The 22,500-nt window shown below is 35.1% G+C and overlaps 1 protein-coding gene across 15 annotated transcripts in view; it reads left to right on the top strand.

Annotated features, from left to right (window-relative positions):
• The window catches only part of LOC113809322 (fibrillin-1), a 45,282-nt gene that overhangs the window by 22,090 nt on the left and 692 nt on the right, over positions 1-22,500 (top strand). Inside the window, exons 9-36 of one of the 15 annotated variants that reach the window (XM_027360870.2) lie at positions 924-1,070; positions 1,554-1,706; positions 2,319-2,456; positions 3,467-3,610; positions 4,520-4,735; positions 5,328-5,471; positions 5,673-5,790; positions 5,902-6,107; positions 9,396-9,527; positions 9,676-9,819; positions 10,288-10,422; positions 10,530-10,661; positions 11,112-11,255; positions 12,129-12,272; positions 12,948-13,094; positions 13,441-13,593; positions 14,344-14,513; positions 15,256-15,337; positions 16,682-16,933; positions 17,036-17,158; positions 17,507-17,647; positions 18,047-18,238; positions 19,347-19,487; positions 19,673-19,830; positions 20,672-20,771; positions 21,037-21,148; positions 21,531-21,673; positions 21,992-22,121. In XM_027360870.2, coding sequence (XP_027216671.2) covers positions 924-1,070; positions 1,554-1,706; positions 2,319-2,456; positions 3,467-3,610; positions 4,520-4,735; positions 5,328-5,471; positions 5,673-5,790; positions 5,902-6,107; positions 9,396-9,527; positions 9,676-9,819; positions 10,288-10,422; positions 10,530-10,661; positions 11,112-11,255; positions 12,129-12,272; positions 12,948-13,094; positions 13,441-13,593; positions 14,344-14,513; positions 15,256-15,337; positions 16,682-16,933; positions 17,036-17,158; positions 17,507-17,647; positions 18,047-18,238; positions 19,347-19,487; positions 19,673-19,830; positions 20,672-20,771; positions 21,037-21,148; positions 21,531-21,673; positions 21,992-22,121 — 4,141 coding nt within the window. The remainder of the gene's footprint in view (positions 1-923; positions 1,071-1,553; positions 1,707-2,318; positions 2,457-3,466; positions 3,611-4,519; positions 4,736-5,327; positions 5,472-5,672; positions 5,791-5,901; positions 6,108-9,395; positions 9,528-9,675; positions 9,820-10,287; positions 10,423-10,529; positions 10,662-11,111; positions 11,256-12,128; positions 12,273-12,947; positions 13,095-13,440; positions 13,594-14,343; positions 14,514-15,255; positions 15,338-16,681; positions 16,934-17,035; positions 17,159-17,506; positions 17,648-18,046; positions 18,239-19,346; positions 19,488-19,672; positions 19,831-20,671; positions 20,772-21,036; positions 21,149-21,530; positions 21,674-21,991; positions 22,122-22,500) is intronic. The other 14 variants (XM_027360879.2, XM_027360872.2, XM_027360871.2 and 11 more) reach the window with 14 other exon arrangements.

Here is a 22,500-nt window from a genome sequence, read left to right as displayed (position 1 = left end):
GAAGTCATCGCTACTTATCAGATTAGATTCATTTGTTGATTAAATCTATCATAAGACGAGACAAAAATATAAAAACTGCCGGTCTGGTCTGGTCATTTACCTTTAAGATTATGTATCTATATCTCTGTCTATCTATACAAGCAATATAACTGAATGATATTGTTTTATTTGTTTGAAATCATATTATCATGACAGTAACAACAAACCATATTTTATCATGGCTATTATTATTATAATGTGATATCCGTTACTGTAATCATTTTCATTATCAGTCCACCACCATCATCGTAATTATCAACATCATCATTATCATCATTAGCAGCAACTAGACAGTTATCGTCGTTACCACCAGTAGCATCATTTGTAGCAGCATTGTTATCATCATCGTCATTAGCGTTATCATTATCAACAGCACAGTCATCAAAATTATTACCAATGGTATCATTAGCAGCAGCATCGGAATCAATGATAACAGAAGCACCATAACCACCAACACCACTATATTCATCTTCACCATCAGCAATAGATGCAAGACCATTAATAGCAACAACAATATCACCATTATTGTCATCATTAACCCCATTAGTTTCGTCTTATACAGCAGCGTTTGCAACATTAAGATAACCGTATTCATAACTTTTATTTCTTGTATTCCCACGCACTATGGTGGACTTGCATTTACAAAATTATTGATAGAAATAGAAATATACTACACATTATACTCCACATTATTGACATTTGCGTTAAGTTATTCCTTATATAGTGCACCTTGTTGACATTTTATTGATTTATTCCTCCCATCAAGTATATGCAATACCTTCATCACTATCGATTTAAGTTGTGAATTCTCTCTTTCCAGTCCCCGCTAGATCATATAAAGAAATTACTCTGTTCCTTTTGTACATTTTTTTACTGGGTTTCAGATGTGGATGAGTGTGAAGTTACCTCGGGTTTGTGTGGCCACGGGGGTATCTGCCAGAACACCATTGGCTCTTACACCTGCACACAGATCCCCGGGGTTGACTGTCCCCCTGGTTTTGCTTTTGATTTGAACCTTCAGTCTTGTTTGGGTTTGTTTACGTTTTTGCTTGTTCTGTCTTTTTTTATTGCATGGCTTGTTGTAGATGTCGTGTGTGCAGGGTATTGTCAGTATTGTATTTGTTTTCTGATATGGAAGGTTTGTAAGATTGTAGTTTGTTAAGTATGGCAACATATTTTGCTTATCATGCATGTTATTTCTTTATGGAATCCGAAGTGTGCAATTACTGATATTTTTTTACTTTAATTATGTACAATGATCAACTGCACTTTTGAATCACTGTGAATAAGAAACAAATATTCTTATCTTTTGATTTAGAAAAAAAATAAGTTATTATTAATAATGTGGATCACGATCACTGGATAAGAATAGCTAACATAAGTGAAATTCCGCTAGAGTAAAACTGTTTATTAGTTTGGTTCAATAATAGATTTACCATTACTTACTAACAAAACTAGATCTTCGATTTATGCTATCTCTTAATCTTGACTAACATTGTCATGTTAACTTTCAGATGTGGATGAATGCATCCTGCAGACAGATAACTGCAACAGAACATCGCATTTTTGTGTGAACACTCGCGGCAGCTTCACTTGTCAGCAGAAAAGCGGCCCCACAGACTGCATTGCTGGCTATAAGTACAGTGCTGAGCAGAAGATATGTATAGGTATGACTGATATTTCTCTTTTTACAACCAAGGCGTTGTTATATATATCAAGGTCATTGACATTAGATAATGAATTGATTACAAAAGCATTTCTAAACGTCCTTCATAAGGTAAGTACACTTTCTTGGACTTTACTATCTGTATGTGGGTTACGGACTTGTTTTGTTTTAGTCTGTTGTGTAGGTAATATGTGCTTCTGTGCAGAGTTCTTGTGGCTTTTCTCCTTTTAAATTACTGATTTTGTAGTGACGAATATGTTAGGGAATATGATAAAAATATACATATGGATATAATTTTGTAACTGATACCCCTTTTATTCTGGATAAGAGAGTGTTATTTGAGGTGTGACGTCCTTAACAACGTCCGTATTACCAAATTTCAGAATTCATCTACACAGCAAAATTGTATCCATTGTTTCGTCGTTTTCGGGATGGCTTTAAAAACTTCGATAGTATTTTTACCAGTAAGGGTTTCTGAACAAAATCTACAAAACCTTTTTTGCAGAACTAAGAACTATTCACTGTATCATATATATAACTCTCTCCTCTTTGGGTTGCCCCCTTGTTTTTCGTTGATAAGCCAGCCCTCGAAGCTTTTAGTCTCACCTAACAGATGTGGACGAATGCGACGAAAATTTACATGGCTGTGAGCCGGAAAAGGAACAGTGCCGGAACACCGACGGGGCTTACGAATGCGACGAGAAATGTGACGAAGGTTTCCAGTTCAGCCTTGCTCTGAGGACGTGCGTTGGTAAGTACAGGCGCGGGTGAGGCAAATCTTACGATGTTTTGCTTCACTTCTCTGGTATTCATTCATTCAGAGGGTAATTTGGTTTGCAATATTCATGCAAGAAAATTACTGAGATAATCTTGTTTTACCCAGTACCGCAAAACAAAGTTATGGTCATTAGGCATTTTGATTGAGTTTTTACATATACGTGCCTATAAATAAAGGAAACACACACACACACACACACACACACACACACACACACACACACACACACACACACACACACACACACACACACACACACACACACACACACACACACACACATATACATACACGTGTATGCAGTAAACCCTTATTCAGTAAACCTCTATGTTAGACATAGGTTACGTAACCACACCCCGCGTATATGTGCTACTCTGTGATTTGTGAAAGGTATAAATAAGGAAACACCATCAGTAAAAAAATACTCATACACAGATATGCTCGTTTTCATAACACCAGTCAACTTTTGGCCTCTGGCGGGCACTCTATAGTTAAGGCTCTGGTGGCCCTAGGCTGCGTGGGAGACATGAGCCACTTCATGATGTCTGGAAGAGCGCGGGAAACCAAAAGTGTAATTCAAAAGTTCGCGTAAAATAAGGGTTTATTGAACATCTAAGATTCTTGCTGAACAATTGACAAATGATAACTTCTACCATATCGCTTTTCGGCCCATGGGAAATGACTTTGAATCGAAAGAATTAAGGGACATGATGGGTATTCCATAAACTCTGTTGCAATGGGGGTACATTTATTATCACACTGATCTTTATTTTTGAAGAAATATGTCTCATTTAAAGCAAATTAGACTATTCATCCAAATATACAATTGTCTCATTCCTTTTCCGATCTCGCATCTAATATCAAAGACAAACAACAATAATGATTTTAATACTGGGGTAAGGATAAAAAAAGTTTGCGGTTTCAAGAAACTTTATTTAAAAGTTGATGGGTTATATAAATAAGGTATATCCGGAATACTACAGACCAAGACGAGTGTGTGGACGAACCCTGCGATCCCGGCTGGCAGTGTCACAACACAATAGGATCTTTCGTGTGTCATGAGCTGCCAAAAGCCTTCTGTCCAGCGGGATATAAACCCTTGAACGGCACCACCACAAGCTGTGAAGGTTAGACGTCACCTCCCGGCAAATTACGCTTGGCTGGCTCTTGGCGTCTACCATCCAACTTTTTCGCTTTGGCTGAAATATATTTCCTTATTGCTGCTTCTTTCTCTTGATTACTACTGTTCAATGGCTGTCTGTACGAAATGCTCATGTGTCTGCCTACACATTCATGTTATCATATATTCCTATTTGGTACAGCATTTTTATCTAAAGAGTGTTCTGCAAAGGCAATTGCATCAAGGAATAAAGATTTTTTTTCCTTCTTGCATGCCAATGCCATTTAATATATTCCTTGTATACAGGTCTACTTGATGGTTAAAAAAAGGTATTGAGGGCTGTAATAATTAATAAATTCCAATGCCACCTTGCATAAATCATATTCCATTTTCTTATCTTCTTTACCTGCCTATGGTGTTTGAATGTTTTTAAAAATATTTATGCTGACCGTGCATTTCTCATAAATGCCACAACCCTTATAAAATGCCGATGCTAAACCTGAAATAACTCTATAATAATACTTTTATTGCCTTGCACTTTCCGATCAAACAGACTTTGCTTACTAAAGGAATGATGCGCTTCATATATTGCTTTCAAATTTTCTCTCTTTAAAGCTAGCAAAAAAATAATGGAACAGTGGGTTGCTCCCATCATGATATAGGTCTGAGAATCTATTTTTCCTTTACCTTAATTACTCTTTGGAATAATTGTGATTATAGTTTTGTGATGATTAATGTGAATGTTATAATGCATAAACTGAGATGCACAGGAGCAAAAGAAAAGTACTTTATTAAATATGTGAATTGATTTGATTTTTGGAAGAAAAAAATAAGATAATATACAATATGTTAATAGGCAAGCTGGCAAACTCACAGTTATCCCAACATGAATTCAGTTATTTATTCTGTCCAACAGATGTTGACGAATGTGTTGAGGGTCTGCACACCTGTCATCCAGAAACAGAAATCTGCATTAACGAGATTGGCAAATACCGTTGTGAAGCACTTAGTATCAATGAAGTTGATTTTGGTGTTAACCCATATGAAGCTCTTCCTCGAGCCACGTTTCAGCCACCAGTTCAGGAGTGCGCTGAAGGCTTTGGTTATGATCTTAACACAAAGAGATGTCTTGGTAGATATATTGTTATTGTTGTTTTATTATTGTTTAAAAGAAGTAGAATTCTTTAATACTAATGTTTTGCTGAGTGTGTTAGAGCAGTGTTGTCCAAACATTTTCGCCTATTGTACCCTTTTACCTTCTTGTACTGTTACGTTGTCCACCATGGCTAAACAAACTGTTATATTTAAGATAATGCAAATAATATACTAATTATGAAAAGACCATATTGCAGGAGTATTGGTCAATAAATTCGAATTGAATAAACGAATAAAAGAGATGATTTAATAACAAAATGCTTGAAAAATATTTACATAACTTAATGTGAGATGTGAGGCGTGTGTGTTCCTTGTTTGTTCACTTACCCGTATGATCTATGTTGCGTACCCCAGTTTGGACAACACTGTGTTGGAGGTCCTTTTCCATTTAACAATCATAGTGGGAAAATATATTTTGGACAACACTGTGTTAGAGATTCCTTTTCCATTGAACTATCATTGTGGGAATATATATTCTTATGAATCTAATAATTGAAAGCAATACATATTGTTTATATTACAATATTTTAGTAAACTAGACAAACACTGAAAATGAAAAATCTTTACAGATGTTGATGAATGCGGGGCTGGTCTGCACAACTGTACCTTGTCCATCGAACGCTGTATCAACACTCTAGGGGGCTTCATATGCAGACCAAGAAGAAGGTGTAATGCTGGATTTGCACCTGATCCAGTCACTGGAAGATGTAAAGGTAAATAAAACAGCAGAATTGTTCTGACCTGCAGACTGGAACCTATTCATAGATACTAGGAAAATAAGAGAAAAAAGAAAAAAGACACAGGGTATTACTCCACAAAAATGTAACAAAAAATCTTAATGAAATGTAGGTATTTCTAAGTTGCGACCTATATTGGCATTACAGAATAAATGCTCTCTTCTACATCCCTTGTAGACGTGGATGAATGCTTGGCTGGCGTGGCCAAGTGCCTTCCTGGCGAGATCTGCATCAACACCGAGGGAGCCTTTGAGTGCCGTGTTGAGTGTCAGGATGGCTTCAGATATGATCCTACGTAAAAGCAACAAAGTTTTATGTTACTTTTAAAAAGATACAGTGATATGTTCTTTTATAAAAAGATTTATTTTATATATCCCCTTATATGCTCTTAATTCTTTGCTTATAGAGACCCAGCCGTGTGTGTAGATATCAACGAGTGTCTTGAGTCACCGTGTAGACGTGGAACCCGGTGTGTTAATACTGAAGGCTCTTATAGATGCACTCTTTCAACTACCACAACTGCAACATCATCACCAGCTGTCACTACAAGCCCGGGACCAACTCCCTGTCCAGAAGGTTTTGGGAGAAATCCAAACAGTCTACAGTGTGAAGGTAAAATGCAAGTTTTGATACTGATATACAATAGCTAGGAAAGAATGTCCATACCTATTTCTAATTCTGTGTCGATTTCATGCACTGAGTGCAGCGGTGGAATGAATACCTACAAAGTCATAAAATGACCTTTACTTCTAGGGCAATTATCGGTAATTGGAACTGCAGGGCTTTCAGGAGTGCTATAAAAATCCGTGGCTACTCTCAAGCGTTCACTCGAAAACTATATGGACAGACTGAGAATGCAGGAATGTGATCAGGGGTTTGCCTTGCTGTCACTAACCGATTTAATAGTACTCAACAATCAGATAATCTCTTTAGGACTGTGGGCCGCCTTCAAACGTGAAGTGGTTGTTGTAGTGTACGAGTCCATTGCTGGATGCTTAAGAAAAAGGCAGATTTTCATTTCTGAGATACCAGAGACCACAGATGTGTTGCATAGCTTGCCTGGCTAGAGACCGCAAATTACATCGAGCTCTTGCATTTAGGCCCCAGGCTCTGTTGAGGAGGGATGCGGAATAGCAGATCAAGCATCATGCTGAAAACTGAGTGCCAAGCCCTTCCCTTGGCATTCTGGGTTTCTAGAACAGTTGTCCCTAACTTATTTCACTCACGACCCTTTTGTATTTCTCCGATACATCCGTAACTCCCTGACAACAGCCGTTCCATTTACATTTTTTATCAAGATATTTTTAAGCTATGCGAGAGAAAAAAACAGCAATAACTACAGACATTACTTTCCTAATTGCAATACAGTATGTCTTGAAGAAGTAACTTCATAGCATATTCTCATTATGAAGACTGAAGACCGCCTAGCAAATTGTCAATTATATTTTCCTCCGAAGGCTTTGCAATCCCTCCTCTGCGACCCACCGCTAGGGAACTGATCGGGATCATAGTGGTGGTTCTCAGTTTATTTAGCGGGGGTGCAAAGGCCTTCTGTTTCGAGACTGGATTTGAATGGACCAGGATCTGGACTTACATGGTGGTCATGGAGAACCTGTCAGTCTATTTGTGTGCTTGCAATTAGAACCTCGAATTCACATAGCTTTGCATATCTAGAGCGTAGTTTATGAACTGGGTTTTCGGACAAGGAAGTCCATAGGATAGGCTTAGTAGTAGGTGTATAATCACTTGCAAGACCCTGATATTGCTGGTTTGGCTGTATGGCAATAAAACCTTAATAACGTGCTTTGGCATCAGCTTTCTCCCTTCCCTGACATGCAAGATCGACTGGTTCTCCTACCACACTCAAACATCCGTGGTATAGAGCGATGGTAAAGAATCGTACAATAAACTGTAGTTATATAATTGGAATTACGATAACACGTCTCGGTGATGGTATTTTGCCAAGAAGTTATGCTTACAGTGACAGCCCCTGAAATGGCCTAAGGAATCGGGGAAATGGGATGGATTTGCTTGGATTCACTAGATAAAACAAGCAACCTGGTGTAAGTTATTTTCAGACTCCTAGTTGGACTTGCAATTATCGTAACATATGATATAATTGTGTTCTGTGAGGTTCAAAACTGCCGAAGCTCGAGATATCCTGGACATGTTCAAGAACACTGCAGTTTGCTGCTATGGTTTCACATGAAGTGTGTATTTTACATATTTCTGTGCAAATCTGGTAGTGTTTGATTGCACTGGACATGTAATATAGTGGGAGGCGTTATCCCCACTGCTTGGTAGGTGGCTGAGGCGGTAAGGCACTGGTTGGTGTCTTGAAAGGGTCTGGTGAAGTTAAAGTCGCCGCAGGTTTACATATTTATTAGTACAGAGGGGCAAGGCATAGACGCCCACGGAAGAGCCGCGTCCTGCCAAGCCCGCGAGGGCGAGTGGTCTGTCGAGATGGCTCAGGAATTGCCATGAACAAAGTCCGTTTTTAACCATATAAAGGAAAACATGAAAATATGAATGAACATAAATTTAGAATCATATGGTCACATGACGGTTTCGTGATGAAGAAACCTTAGGTACTCTGGTATGTGAGAAAAGAGATGTTGATAAGAGGAAAAGCTTTATGATAAGAAGGTACGTCGGTAGAATATTCGTGAATAATTGATATCTACAGTCTGTATAATGATTACAGAGGCAGTGATATATAGACACTGCATTTTCTGAGGAACATTTTGATTATATACACGATATGAGTCTGTATATAGGTCTAAAGTAATCAGAGGGATTGACGGTAAGGGTCGGAATTGCTTGCTCTGGAGGTAATTTGTCATTTACGTTAGTTTCATAGAGAAGAGGAAGGCCCAATGGGACAAGAACTACTGGAATAAGTGTGGATGTTCTGCCTCCTGGACTCCTGTGTGCAGTGGACAGTTTGGTACATAGAAGCAGTATCAGACGGGAAGGCAGATACTTTTACAATGTTAAAAGGATGCTGCGTCCAGATACATTTCACTCGTGAGGGGATGATGGCATACCTTAACATCGCGAGGAGAGGGTTCTTCTATAATATGGCCATCCACAGCCATCACTTTGTGGATGTTCACACACAAACGGTCTAGTTATCCTGGTACAGATCCAAGGACCGTAAAGAGGACGAGGGGCTGCCAGTGAGCCACTTTGGAGAAGTACTGTTCCTTTGATTCTTCGATTGCACTCTTCAGCTTCTGTGATCAATTATATTAATTTCGTCTGATTAATGATTGCATATCTTACTGTATGTTATTACAATTGTCCTTGCATTCTGAGAATATGTTTATGCTGTATGTTTTTAATTAACAAGAACCGTTAGTATCTTTTATACTGTAAGTGGTGTTTCTCCAAGTACTTGATACTCGGTGATATGTCGTATGGCTGGTTTGTTAAAACTGTGCGAGGCCCGACCCAATGAACATTCAATATACAAACATGCATATACATAGAAATAAATGCATATATATATATATATATATATATATATATATATATATATATATGTGTGTGTGTGTGTGTGTGTGTGTGTGTGTGTGTGTGTGTGTGTGTGTGTGTGTGTGTGTGTGTGTGTGTGTGTGTATGTATGTATGTATATATATATACATTATATATATATATATATATATATATATATATATATATATATATATATATATATATATATATCTTTAGAACTGCTTAAATTTATGGGTTTATGGGGGCTTCGCCTCCTGGTCCCCCACTAGGGCACTGCCCCTGGACCCTGTAAGGGTCCTGCAGTCCCCAGGACTCTCTGACTATTTTTTTTGTCACCTACTTTGCCCTCCACTTCAAAAGGTCTTCCAATACCTATGGTAATTACATGATTCTCTTCAACAGATATTGATGAATGCCTTGAACGAGTTTGTGAGTCAGAACAACTTTGCCAAAATACCTATGGCTCATATATTTGCATTTGGCCCCCATGTGATGAAGGTTACCGAAGGGATCCAAATACCAACGTTTGCCGTGGTACAGTATTCATTTTTTACTTCCGTAAAGTGTAATAAGTAAAAGTAGCTTCTGTGGATGCTGCAGAATTATCATATCTTAAATAAATAATAAAATGAAAGTAGAATGTTAATGCTTAGCAGATGTTTTATAAGTAATTTTGATGCAGATATTAATGAGTGTGATGAAGGAAGTGACACATGCCAAGTTGGTGTTGAGGAATGTGTCAATACACAGGGAGGCCACACATGTCGGGCAAAACCATGTCCAGTTGGAAGAAAAAGGGATCCTTCAAACCCTAGACGTTGCACTGGTGAGCATTTCCAGAGTCTTGAACACCAGTGTAGATACTGTGATTGTGTATGAATGTTTTCAGCAGAAGCATTTTATTGTTTTTTCTTACTTTAGTTTCAAATTTAATAGAAATAACATGAGATCTATTTTAGAGATACAGGATGTATGATTGTATGTTTAAGCTGTAGCTTTCAGCATTTTTTGAGAAATTATTAAGCACCTTTTTATGACTGATATATCTATTTTTATTGTGTTGCCTACACCATCCATTTATGACAGAGCTTTTATTGGTTGATATTTTGATATTTGAAGAAAAAAGTGTCTATTATCATAAAACTTCTGGTCTGCAGTCATAACAGTATTTCAAAATACAGCAATACAGTTAATATCTGTTTGAATTTCCCTTTTTTCGTTGTGAAAAAAATTTCCTCATTCATTTTCATGTAATTCCATAGTAGAGTGGAGAATATAATATCTTAATTTTCAGATATCAATGAGTGCGAAACAACACCCTGTGGGCCAGAGGAGCAATGCATTAATACATTTGGGTCTTATCAGTGCCGACGCCTAGCTCCTTGTCGTCCAGGCTTCAGAAGAAATAGTGAAAGCAGGCAATGTGAAGGTGGGATTATTATTTAATTGAGACTAGCAGTATAGACTGTATCTAAAACTGTATGTTGACATGATTGGGATTTTCTTTTAACACTATTTTAAATTCTTTCAATTTAGACATTGATGAATGTGAAGAAAATGATCTCTGTGAGGAAAATGAACGGTGTGTGAACACGAGAGGAAGCTACAGATGTCGTACTCTTGAATGCAGTACTGGATATCAGCGTGACATATTTGGACGCTGCAGAGGTTTGTCATTAGTAGAATGCAGTAACTTTAGGAAGGCATAAGAAAGTGGGCAACATATCCTGTTTGATGTGAAGAAAACAGTTATTTTTCTATCAGCTTGGCAAATTATACTATATATTAATGTCTAGCTATTTTAGATAAATGAGCAGGATTTTTTTTTTCTTTTAAATTTTTTTCTTGCTTTTAACTTGAATGTATAGTGTTTCTTAATCTAGCTAGTAATGTTTTCCACAGATACAAAATGCATCAGGAGAATGATTTTGAATTGTCTGATACAGTAGGCCTAGAAAATGAAAAAAAAAATAAAGAATTGATCTAGAAGAATAGGAATTTATTAAAAAGGAAGTTATTGGTATTTACTGTATAACTTTTGGGCTATGAACAGTGGTCAGGATATTATAGAATAATATATTTGTAAAAAGAGAACATGCTATAATGCTGTTTTTTCAGATATTAATGAATGTGAGACTGGGGAACATAATTGTCATGCTTCCAAAGAGGAATGCATCAACACACAAGGGAGCTTTAGATGCAAGATTTTGCCAAATTGCACACAAGGGTTTATAAGGGATCCAGACACCCAGAAATGTGTTGGTAAGCATTCCTGAATTAGTGCCTGTACAGATATTACTTGTTCCAAAATTACTAGAACATATTTACTTATGAACCAATTACTTACAACTGGTTATTCATTTTGTAACTGTTAGGTGATGCTTAATCCAGCTTTTATTCTGTGCTTTTATTTGAATAGTAATTCTTATTTCTAATATTGATATGTTGTCCTGATCACTTATCTTGACTGTGTGATAGATTTGTATGAATACTAAATTCTATGACAAGTTATTATTACGAGATTAATTTTACTAATATATACAAAGCTAGAAGTGTTTACTAATGTGATTTTATGTTTGAGCTTTTCAGAATATTAATAGCATGAGCTTCATCTGCACTGAAGTTCTTTTACATTCTGCAGTGACTGATAGGTATCTTGTAATTACCAGCTAATGAAAATCTTTAAACTTATTTTACTAGTTGTAGTAATATAAGCCTATTTTAATTATCAGTAGAAATATAGCTGACATCATAATCTTTGCTCTCTATATGTTCTAACTGCTTTTGATACTTATTTTTATTTCCTACGCAAATGCATTATCAAAATTAGCGTGGGATGAGTTTAGATTAGTACATATATGTGTTCCATATTAAAAATATTCTTGGTATTTATTTGTACAGTATGTATCACTGTAAAATTTAGCAGTAATCATGTTTAAAATGAGCCTTAAGATTATTAGCAGAAGATTATGTCATTTCAATGGTATTGTTTTAATAACTGGTCATTTTGAGTATTTTAAACCGAAAAGTTCAAGTTGTAATTTTTAAAGAAGAATAAATTTCTCTCAGTTATATTATTTTACATATGAACAAAATTTCACTTTTGATTTTCATCTGCCAACACTCAACTGATAGATGTTGACGAGTGTAAGGAGGGGACACATGATTGCCGTGGTGGTGAGAGATGCTACAACCAGTACGGCCATTATACCTGCAGTGGCTCCCCAGCTGATTGCACAAAAGGGTTCAGGTACTCTTCTTCAGATAGACGGTGTCATGGTATGTACTGCTTTATACAAGAGTATCATGCTTTGTTTCCCTTTAATATATGATTTTTCACCAAAACATTTTACATTTACTGTCAATGTTTGCAAACATGGAATATGCAGAAGTGTTGGTGCATATTAATCTATATAAATAGAATTTCTTATGCTTCTGTGGTTCGATTGATAAGTTTCTTTTTAGTATGATTTAAGTATTATGTGAAGTCTTGCATATGTTATGTATAGAAGCTGTATTTTTGTGGGTAGTATGTTGTTCTGTCTTTACTTTAAATGGATTTTTATAGCATTAAATGTAAGTTTCAAATCATATGCAAGTAGCAAGTACTGGTAGTCAAATATACAAATCACTGTTGAAGCTGAAAACACAGGTATGTGGCAAATGTACTCATTTTGATGAATATTGTTGATTTTAATTCCATATTAGCAAAGATGATTATGATTGATTACAAGTAATGGTACTTTGAAGTGAAATAGTGTAATCATGGTATTACCTCATAGTTAATGAAGAAATTATAATGCAGAGGGGAAAAAAAAACAAAAAAACTTTAGCTGTTGTATGTATCCACCAAAGTTTTTTTTCACCAGCGTATATATTACCAATTTTTTGTCAATGATGTTTTTATAATGTTTTCATCTTTTTTAAACAAATGCATTTTTTGTATTTTCAAAGATATTGACGAGTGTACTGAAAATATTGACTCCTGTGAATGGTCCACACAAACATGTGTCAACACTGTGAGCAGTTATAGGTGCATTGATCAACAACCAACATGTGACTTTGGCTATAGGTATGACCATGAACAGAGGGCATGCATAGGTAAGTGTTTTTTATGCAGTGTTTTTCATGTAAATATCTATGGTAGTTATGTCTGTAAAAAGTAAGGGTACAGTAATTTGGATAATTTGCCTTGTGGAATTTATGTTATTATTTTATTATATGTGATATAGTCAGTGGGTTTTAAGAAGACAAGCATGAATGTTAAAAATGTATACTTATGGAGTCTGTGTTATTATTATATATGATATTGTTTGTAGTTGCTTTGCAGAAATAAAAGTTTTTAAAAAGAAGCATAAATGTGAAAAAAATATACATATTTTACTAGGAAATGGAAAACATTTCTCTGCTTTTAAAATGATCTTCATTTATACTTGTTTCATCATAGATATAGATGAATGCGGTGAGAAAAAAGATGATTGTGAGGATGGTCAATACTGTGTTAACACTTTGGGATCCTATCAGTGTCACACCCATGGGACTGCTAGCCAGACATGCCATCCTGGATTTACTTTCAATAGGACAGCGAGAGTGTGCATGGGTCAGTTTGTCTGCTTTTCAGTAGCATATTTACTTTCTCATATATTTTGTGGTCAGTTAGGAATCATATTTATTTTTGATCTGCTGAGGGTATGTTCAGACTGTTTTGGGTCAACATAGTGGGCTTGCTGAGAATTTTGATTTGACATAATGACTCTAATTTTACTCTTGCCATGCTTGAGGACTTATCATTCACAGGAAGTGGCAGAATTTGTCATTTTATATCAAAAGGTGGAGTTACAAAGAAAGAAGAATAAAGGCACCAAGGATATTTGAGCAATAATGTCACACATGAACCAGTCATTGTGCAAACATTTTCCTAGTGATCCTACTATACTTTAATTCAAAAAGTATGGAGATGCCAATTTTACATATACTTATTCTTCATGACTGATGTATATGCTCTACCTATGTCTCCTTATTACTATGTCATACATATGTGGAAATAAAAATTACTGGGACACCATATTTGGGTGATGAGAATTTGCTAGTGAAAGGTGGGGTTTGCAATGTAATTTTCAATTTGTTTGCAGTTTTCTTTGCTAGTTGGTTAAGAAATATTAAAGTTCCAGTTGTATTTGTAATTTGAATATGTCATATTTTACTCTTGAAGTATGTCCTTCATTGTAATTACTAAAGATTTTTTAGCTTAGAGTTAACTATGATTTCATGTATGATTATCAACCAGTGTTATTATTATCTTATAAGATTATTATATCCAACTGCTGTTTGTCTTTATTTGCAAATGAAGATATTGATGAATGCTCGGAGGGAATTCATGATTGCTCAGCATCAGAGGAATGTGTCAACCGGAGAGGGGATTATGCTTGTCGCCCAAAAGAGGAGGTGTCCAATTCTGTAACCACAGTTCCAAGCAGGGAAAAGGAGGGTTCTGACACTAATGAATTGGATCAAACACAGGTGAAGATTATAGGGTAAACAGTCCAAAATATTTTCCAAGGTGATAGGAAGGCCTTATTGAGTTGTTTTTAGTTTGAAATGTCATGTGCAGGAAAAAGTGATTTTTCAAGCTCTTAACTAATATTCAGTAGAGCTGTCTGCAATTCATTGATACATTTTTTTATGTGTTAGGAAACTATTCAAAGGAAAGAGGATTATTTAAAGGACAATACAAAATAAAATCTTTGTTTACACACATAAAAGCTTTTGACTAGAATTCAGATGATTCAGTAGTATTAATATTTAATTTTGTGCTATCATTCCACTATGGGGTGTAATATGGAATCCTTAATGATTGTATCCTCCAAATTATTTCAAGGAATCTAGAAGCAAAGTTAAGTTGAATTTTACATTGGAAGATCATTCCCATATTAATATGAAAATATCAGTAATATATATCTAGTGCAGTCAAACTTATCATCAGAGCCTCCTATTAAAAGGACAGGGAGAAAAATACATTTTTTTTACTAATACCTCTGTGAAAACTATGCTAGGGCATAATCTTATTTTGAATCAGATAGGAATAATTATACAATGCTGTTCTTGTTATCAGTAGGATACAGACTTCAGAATTGCACTGTATAATTTACCAAATTAATACATGATACATCTTCAATGAATAGTAATTGTGGATGCTAGAATTATTTGATAGAATTTTTCAGTGTTTTACCTCTTTTAAATATCAAACTGGTGGCCCCTACAGGAGTCTGGAGGCAGTGGCAATAGTAAAAGACTTCGCTGCCAAAATGGTTTTCGTTACAATAGAAGACGAAGGGTTTGTGTAGGTATGTTGAATCCACTGCTAAATCTGACGAAAACTAATATTTTAACCAAAATGACTAACTGATTGTCTTTGAACAGTGAAAATGAATGGAATTTTAAATTGATTTAAGACTAAAAAATGATATCCTGTTATTCTGATAAGTTGAACTAGATATTTGGAGTAGCTATTTATTTAGTTTAGTGAACTAAATTTTCCATGAATTACTGAACTAACACAAGCCATGTGTTTGTTTCATGGCAAATCTTTATTGATTATTTTTTTTGACAATTGCTGAAAAAATGAGTGCTTGTTAGTACTGAAAATTGCTAATCTACAGTATATACTGGAAACTACCTAATACATGTATAAAAGTCCACCTAAATTGCATGATGAATTGATTAAAACCTGTGTATTCATTAACCAAAAATATAATCTCCAAAACACATTTCATATATTAAATAGATATATGGAAGCAAAACTTCAAATACCAAAATGTTCAGATACCAAATGCTCTTTTCGAGAATTAATTCTTTGCTACCAATACAACAGAAAATGGCAGTCTGAGGCCCCTATTATTAATGACTATATACATAGCTTTGTTAAGATAGATTATGGATTTCATTAAACAGATCAACTAGTATGTTTCTGATGAAACTGATTGAAGAAAAAAATTGTTATGTCATGCATAACATAACACAGTACACAATTAGTATAGCATTTACATATGAATGAACCATTGTTTATGTTCTTATTGACCTTTTATGAAAAGTGCAGTACTTCTGTGTCAAAAAAATCCTCTTTTTTGAAACACTGGTTAGAAACACTAGCCTATAGTGCATACTCAATTTGGAAACAATTAATATTGCAGTCCATGGGATAAGAGGATTCATATTAGAACATTATACATTAAGAGGAGTTATTAGAATAGGCTTGAATATATTATAGAAGGCATCATTTCTGTTGAAATTACCCGCTTACAGACATGATGCATGTTGCAATCCAAAGACTTGGGGGGTTTATTCATTTTTTGATACCATTAAAGAATTATTGGTAAGTGTATACTGTACATATGTACTCTAAAGTTACTTGAAGTGCTTCAGACTAGTCAATGTGTAGGGCATTTATGTGTTGCTGTCTGCTTGCTGTTCTGGGTTTGAATATGATTCTGATAATGTATTTGTAATTATTTATTTTCTATAGGATGAAACTTATTTTGATTTTATGTTATATGCAGTGAAAGTTACAATGCACAATCTTTAGATATATTCTGTTACATTTTTTCAAGCAGTGAAAAGCATTATTGCTGAACATTCTAATACTTCAATTTTGCAAATTCTAGTAATAAGCCATTTCCTGGTCCTCTCAGACATTAATGAATGTGAAGAAGGTCGAGCTATTTGCAACAAAATGACAGAGGTCTGCATTAATACCAAGGGTGACTACTGGTGTGCACCTGCACATAAACCTGTGCGTGCCACAACATCCTCTACCACAACCATCACCTCTACCACCACAACCACAACCACCACTCCTGCCCCTCCACCCCTTCCTCCTCGTCCTCAAGCTCCTCAGTGTCCACCCGGGACGTTATATAATACAGCTTATAGAAGCTGTAGAGGTAGGTATGATGGTTGGGCAAATAGAAAAGGATGTAAAATTAAGGTATTTCCAGCTTTTTTTATCAAAAGTAAATAAATGCCTTGAATATTTTTCACTACAGATATTGATGAATGTAATGACAACCCATGTAGAGAATTTGAGGTCTGTGAAAATACCCAGGGCTCATACAAATGTTCATGCCGGGAAGGTTTCCAAAGAAGTTCATCTACTGGCGAATGCATAGGTAAGCATAGTATCAATGTTAATTGTTTATATTTTGCTATAGTTATTGCACATCTGCTTATATGTCTGTAAATATTATATACAAATCTTGTATAACATGCATACACTGTAATAATCTCACTTTTGCCCATCTATTTAGTGTAATACTTTAGGTAATAATACTTTTAGGTAAAGTTCTGGATTGACAAATACTGTCAGTAAAAATGTATATGGAAATATTTAAGGGTGGAATTATATAGAGGTATGAGTGGAAAATTGATTCAAATTTGTAGAAGAATCCAAAGCATTATCTACATTTTCTTTGATTAGTGTCAGTCCAGGCTTTTGAAAACTAATAATCTTCTTACAGATCTAAATGAATGCCAGCTTGGTTTACACAACTGTGAAACAACACAAAGATGTGACAACACTATTGGCTCTTATGCTTGTATACGCATTGCTGGATGTGGTACAGGATACACTTTGAATCACAATACAGGAGAGTGTGATGGTGAGCAAAATAAAAGCAACATAGACTTTGATAATGATATAAAAGGGTAGACAGCATTTTATATAAAAGGATAGGCTTCTTTCTGTACTTACTTCTGTAGAACTAATTTGTCGTGAAGCCCTTAGTTTTTTTGCGACTTACAGATGGACTCTATCGAGAGGACATGTTATTAGTCTTGAATCCGTTATTTATTTGTGATTAAATTCTTTGTTGTGTACCAGACACAATTGCTAATTGATGATGAAATGTTTTCAATATATTGGTTCATTTATAAATATCACTGACTATTGTCATGATGCATAATTGATTGTGAAAAGATAACTTATTGACACTGAATACTAATGCTCTATTGAATGCATATAATGATTGCTTTTCTGCTTAACTAACGCCTGCATGAAGATGATGATGAGTGTGAGCTAAATACTCATGACTGTGATCAGCTGGGGCCAAAGTATGAGTGTTTCAACATAAAGGGCTCATTCCGTTGTGTAAAGAAGATATGCCCAAATTTACAAGTCCTCAGCTTTAATGGAACATGTGTAGATCTGGCATGCAATCCTGGCTTTCAGCCTGTTCAACATGGGTGTATTGGTAAGTTTAGGATGCGTTTTTCTTTTTAAATTAATTTTCCCTCTGATTATAGCTTCAAATAATAATTTCTGGCTATGCTTCTTAACCATGTACTATATTCTAATTCATTTTTTTTTCTAGAATATGTGAAGAAAAATGTAGTTACTGTATTTGAGTTACCAACTGATGGTTTGTGAAAATGAATAATATATTGAGTTTCTAGTTATCAAGGGTTGGTAAGTGATGTAATGAAATCCCAAGATTAATTCTCATTAATTGTATTACATAACCACAAACAAATATTTACCATTCATGATGCTTAAAGCTCTTGATTATTTATTTGTAAATTTGATTTTTTTTCCTGAGGATATATTGAGAGAATAGTTTTGTAATTCAAAGAATCCAATAAATATGAAGATAAAATAAATGACTATTATAGTAATCATCATCATTGCCACTTTGACCATAACTGTGACCTTGATTCTGACTGTGACTATGACCTTCATGATCATCATGATCATCATTGTGATCATAATAATGATGATGGTGATGGTGGTGGTGGTGATGGTGATGGTGATGGTGATGATGATGATGATGATGATGATGATGATGATGATGATGATGATGATGATGACCATCATCATCATCATCATCATCATCATCATCATCATCATCATCATCATCATCATCATCATCTTCATCTTCATCTTCATCATCTTCATCTTCATCTTCATCTTCATCTTCATCTTCATCTTCATCTTCATCTTCATCTTCATCTTCATCTTCATCTTCATCTTCATCTTCATCTTCATCTTCATCTTCATCTTCATCATCTTCATCATCTTCATCATCTTCATCATCTTCATCATCTTCATCATCTTCATCATCATCATCATCTTAGATAATGGAGTTACATCATCAGTATATTTTGATTAAATATATGATCTTGACATGAAAATGTGTGTCTCCAGAGCCTTTTATTAGGAGTAATTGGTATAGATTTGGTATATCTCAAGTATTTTCTAAAAAAAATCAAATGCATATATTTCTCTGTTTATCTATTTTGCAAATTTTGAATATATTTTATTGTTAATTGTTTTTTTCCTCTTCAAAACTTTCTATCCAATAGATATTAATGAGTGTGAGGAAAGAATATCTCCTTGCCGACGTAATGAAAGGTGCCTCAACACCCATGGGTCGTACCGCTGCCGCCCCCTTTTGAACTGCGGGGTTGGATATGAACTTAATGAGATTGGAAATCAGTGTGTTGGTAAATGATTTTTTCCTTTTTTTCCTTTTTTTGGACAGTGATATAAATAAGTGAACATTATAAGCATGAATGTATAATAATCAAAAATACCAACTAAAGCTCTCAACTTATTTTAAGATCTGGTATTGCATACACTTGCAACATACTTTCCATGTTAACTGGTAGTCTGTATGTCTGCTTTTTAGATATAGATGAATGTGCTGATGGTAGTCATCAGTGTACAGGAAATCAACTGTGTTCCAATCGCCAAGGCAGCTACATATGTCAGTGTCCTCCTGGTTATAGACTCAATAGTTTGCGACAGTGTCAAGATGTAAATGAATGTGAATCTTACTTCGGGAATGTATGTATTAACATTTATTTTCTTGGTTTTGAAAAATAAAAAGATATATATATATGTATAAAACACACACATGGGCATACATGCTTATGTAAAAGCAAATATTCATACATAGACACACATGCAGAATCAGACAGGTGCACACATGTACCAGAAATATACTCATGCTTGCACACATACATATGCACAAACACAAATACAATGGGTTCTCGACTTATGACGGAGATCTGTTCCTACAATGGTGTCGTAACCTGAATTTTGATGTATATCAGAACACACCTTAATGCAATACATGTATGTATGTACATAAGCACTGTAGTCATTCACATATGCTAATGCAGTATGTATACATGTATTAAAGTCATAATCTGAAACATAACAAGACATTCCTATGACGTACATGAAAACATAACTAGGGCTAACACGCGCACACACACACACGCACACACACACGCACACACACACGCACACACACACGCACACATAAACACACATACACACACATACACACACATACACACACATACACACACACACACACACACACACACACACACACACACACACACACACACACACACACACACACACACACACACACACACACACACACACACACACACACACACACACACACACACACACACACACACACACACACACACACACACACACACACACACACACACACACACACACACACACACACACACACACACACACACACACACACACACACACACACACACATACACATACACATACACACATGTACAGACACACACACAAAATCAGTTAATCAAATTTAAAACTTAGCAACATGAGAAATGTGTTTCCCAAACAGATATGTTCAAATACAGCCGTGTGTGAAAATACAGAAGGTTCTTACCGCTGTAACTGCAAGAAAGGCTTCAAACACAAAGCAGATGGGCTTGCTTGTGAAGGTAAGGATGACTACTTTTTTTAAAGTCATGGAGGAAGTTCATTGATTTTAATGTTTGTGATAGCACTGGTGTAATGATTTAGAAGAATGATTTTCTATAATTTCTCTAAAACTTGCACCCATTATAGATGTTTTATTAAATATCACTTCATTAACATTAGAAACCCTTAAGGATGTGGCTATGGTATTATATTTATTGGGATGTTATAGATACAACAGTAATACCAGTTATTGAACACTGATATTTCCACTGTATCTTTTTTAAGATGTGGATGAATGCACTGAAGTGGACGGAATCTGTCATCACAATTGTATCAATGTTTGGGGGTCATATCAGTGTACATGTCAACCAGGATTTACCATTGCAAGGGATAACAGGTATGTGGAAAGTGTGTAGTAATATGATATATTTAAATTTTTTTCTTTATATTCCATATTATCAATCTAGCTTTTGGAAGCATCAATTCCAAAAAGAGGTAGACATCTTACTAATTACTACACATTTCTTTGTGTTGGAATGACTGACTCAGAGGGAAGGCAGAAGATAGAAAAATGAATTGTTATTAAGTGGATATATGTTACTAGAATTTATGTTTTGTGGTACTAAATAGCTATGATTTTGATAAGTCATTCATGTTTACAAATAAAATAAAGTAATAAGCTTAAATGATTTTGTTTAGATCTGATATGAGTCTAAGTGCATATAATGCAGACCTTTTTTTTTTTGCATAGCACCTTTCATTCTTTCCTGTATTTATAGGACATGTACAGACATAGATGAGTGTTCAGAATACCGTGGTCGAGGACGGCTTTGTATTGGTATCTGTGTAAATACCCCGGGGACATTCAAGTGCTCTTGTCCTGATGGTTATCAGTTAGCATCAGATGGTCACACTTGCAAAGGTTAGTTAATACAGCAGGTTTTTAATGCATGCTTATTAATTTTAATTTAGATTTTAACCAATATTTTTAGCAATGTAGGGGGAAGTGTTTAATTTGAAATAGCACAAGTAGAATGTAAATGATTACCCTGATTTTTGAAAATTGTAGCATCCAATTTAGTAGATCCAGTAGAATCTAGGTTTAAGGTTTATATTGTCTGATATGAACACAGCCAGCTGTTAAGATGTATAAGTTTGCTGTACTTTTAGAAGCATAATCATAACATAAAAAAGAGAAAACTTGGGTTACCTTAGTCTTTAATAACTTCATAACTTTCAGACATTGATGAATGTGAAACTGAATCACCTTGTCGAGGGGAAAATGAAGTATGTGTCAATACACGTGGAGGCTACAAGTGCAATGCTATTGAGTGCCCCGACTCATACACTCGAGACACGGAACATAAGAAGTAAGTAGCCTTTTCTTTTGGGAAGGATTATGTATTAATATTTCTGTATACCATAAAGCTGGATTAGAAAAAGAAAATAAAAATCAAAGTATGATTTTGTGTCAGCCATATCTATGTACAGAAACTTTAAAACATATTACCATTGTCAACTGAATTTCAGGGGAAATTAGTTGACCTTTTAATTAGGTTTATCAGATAAATTTAGAACAGTGATACTCTATATTAAATGTCATTTTTGTGAAATGAGATAATGAAAACAAGATGATCTGAAGTCAATTGCTTTTCATGTATGCCATAGAAGTTCAAAGCTGATTTTCTGAATAACAGTAAAAGAAAAAGGGGAAAATGCTAAGCTAATTGTTTTTATCTTTATTCATTC

The sequence above is a fragment of the Penaeus vannamei genome, chromosome 8 (genome assembly GCF_042767895.1).
Source record: "Penaeus vannamei isolate JL-2024 chromosome 8, ASM4276789v1, whole genome shotgun sequence".
Taxonomy (NCBI): Eukaryota; Metazoa; Arthropoda; class Malacostraca; order Decapoda; family Penaeidae; genus Penaeus; species Penaeus vannamei.
This window is presented reverse-complemented; position numbering and strand designations above follow the sequence as displayed.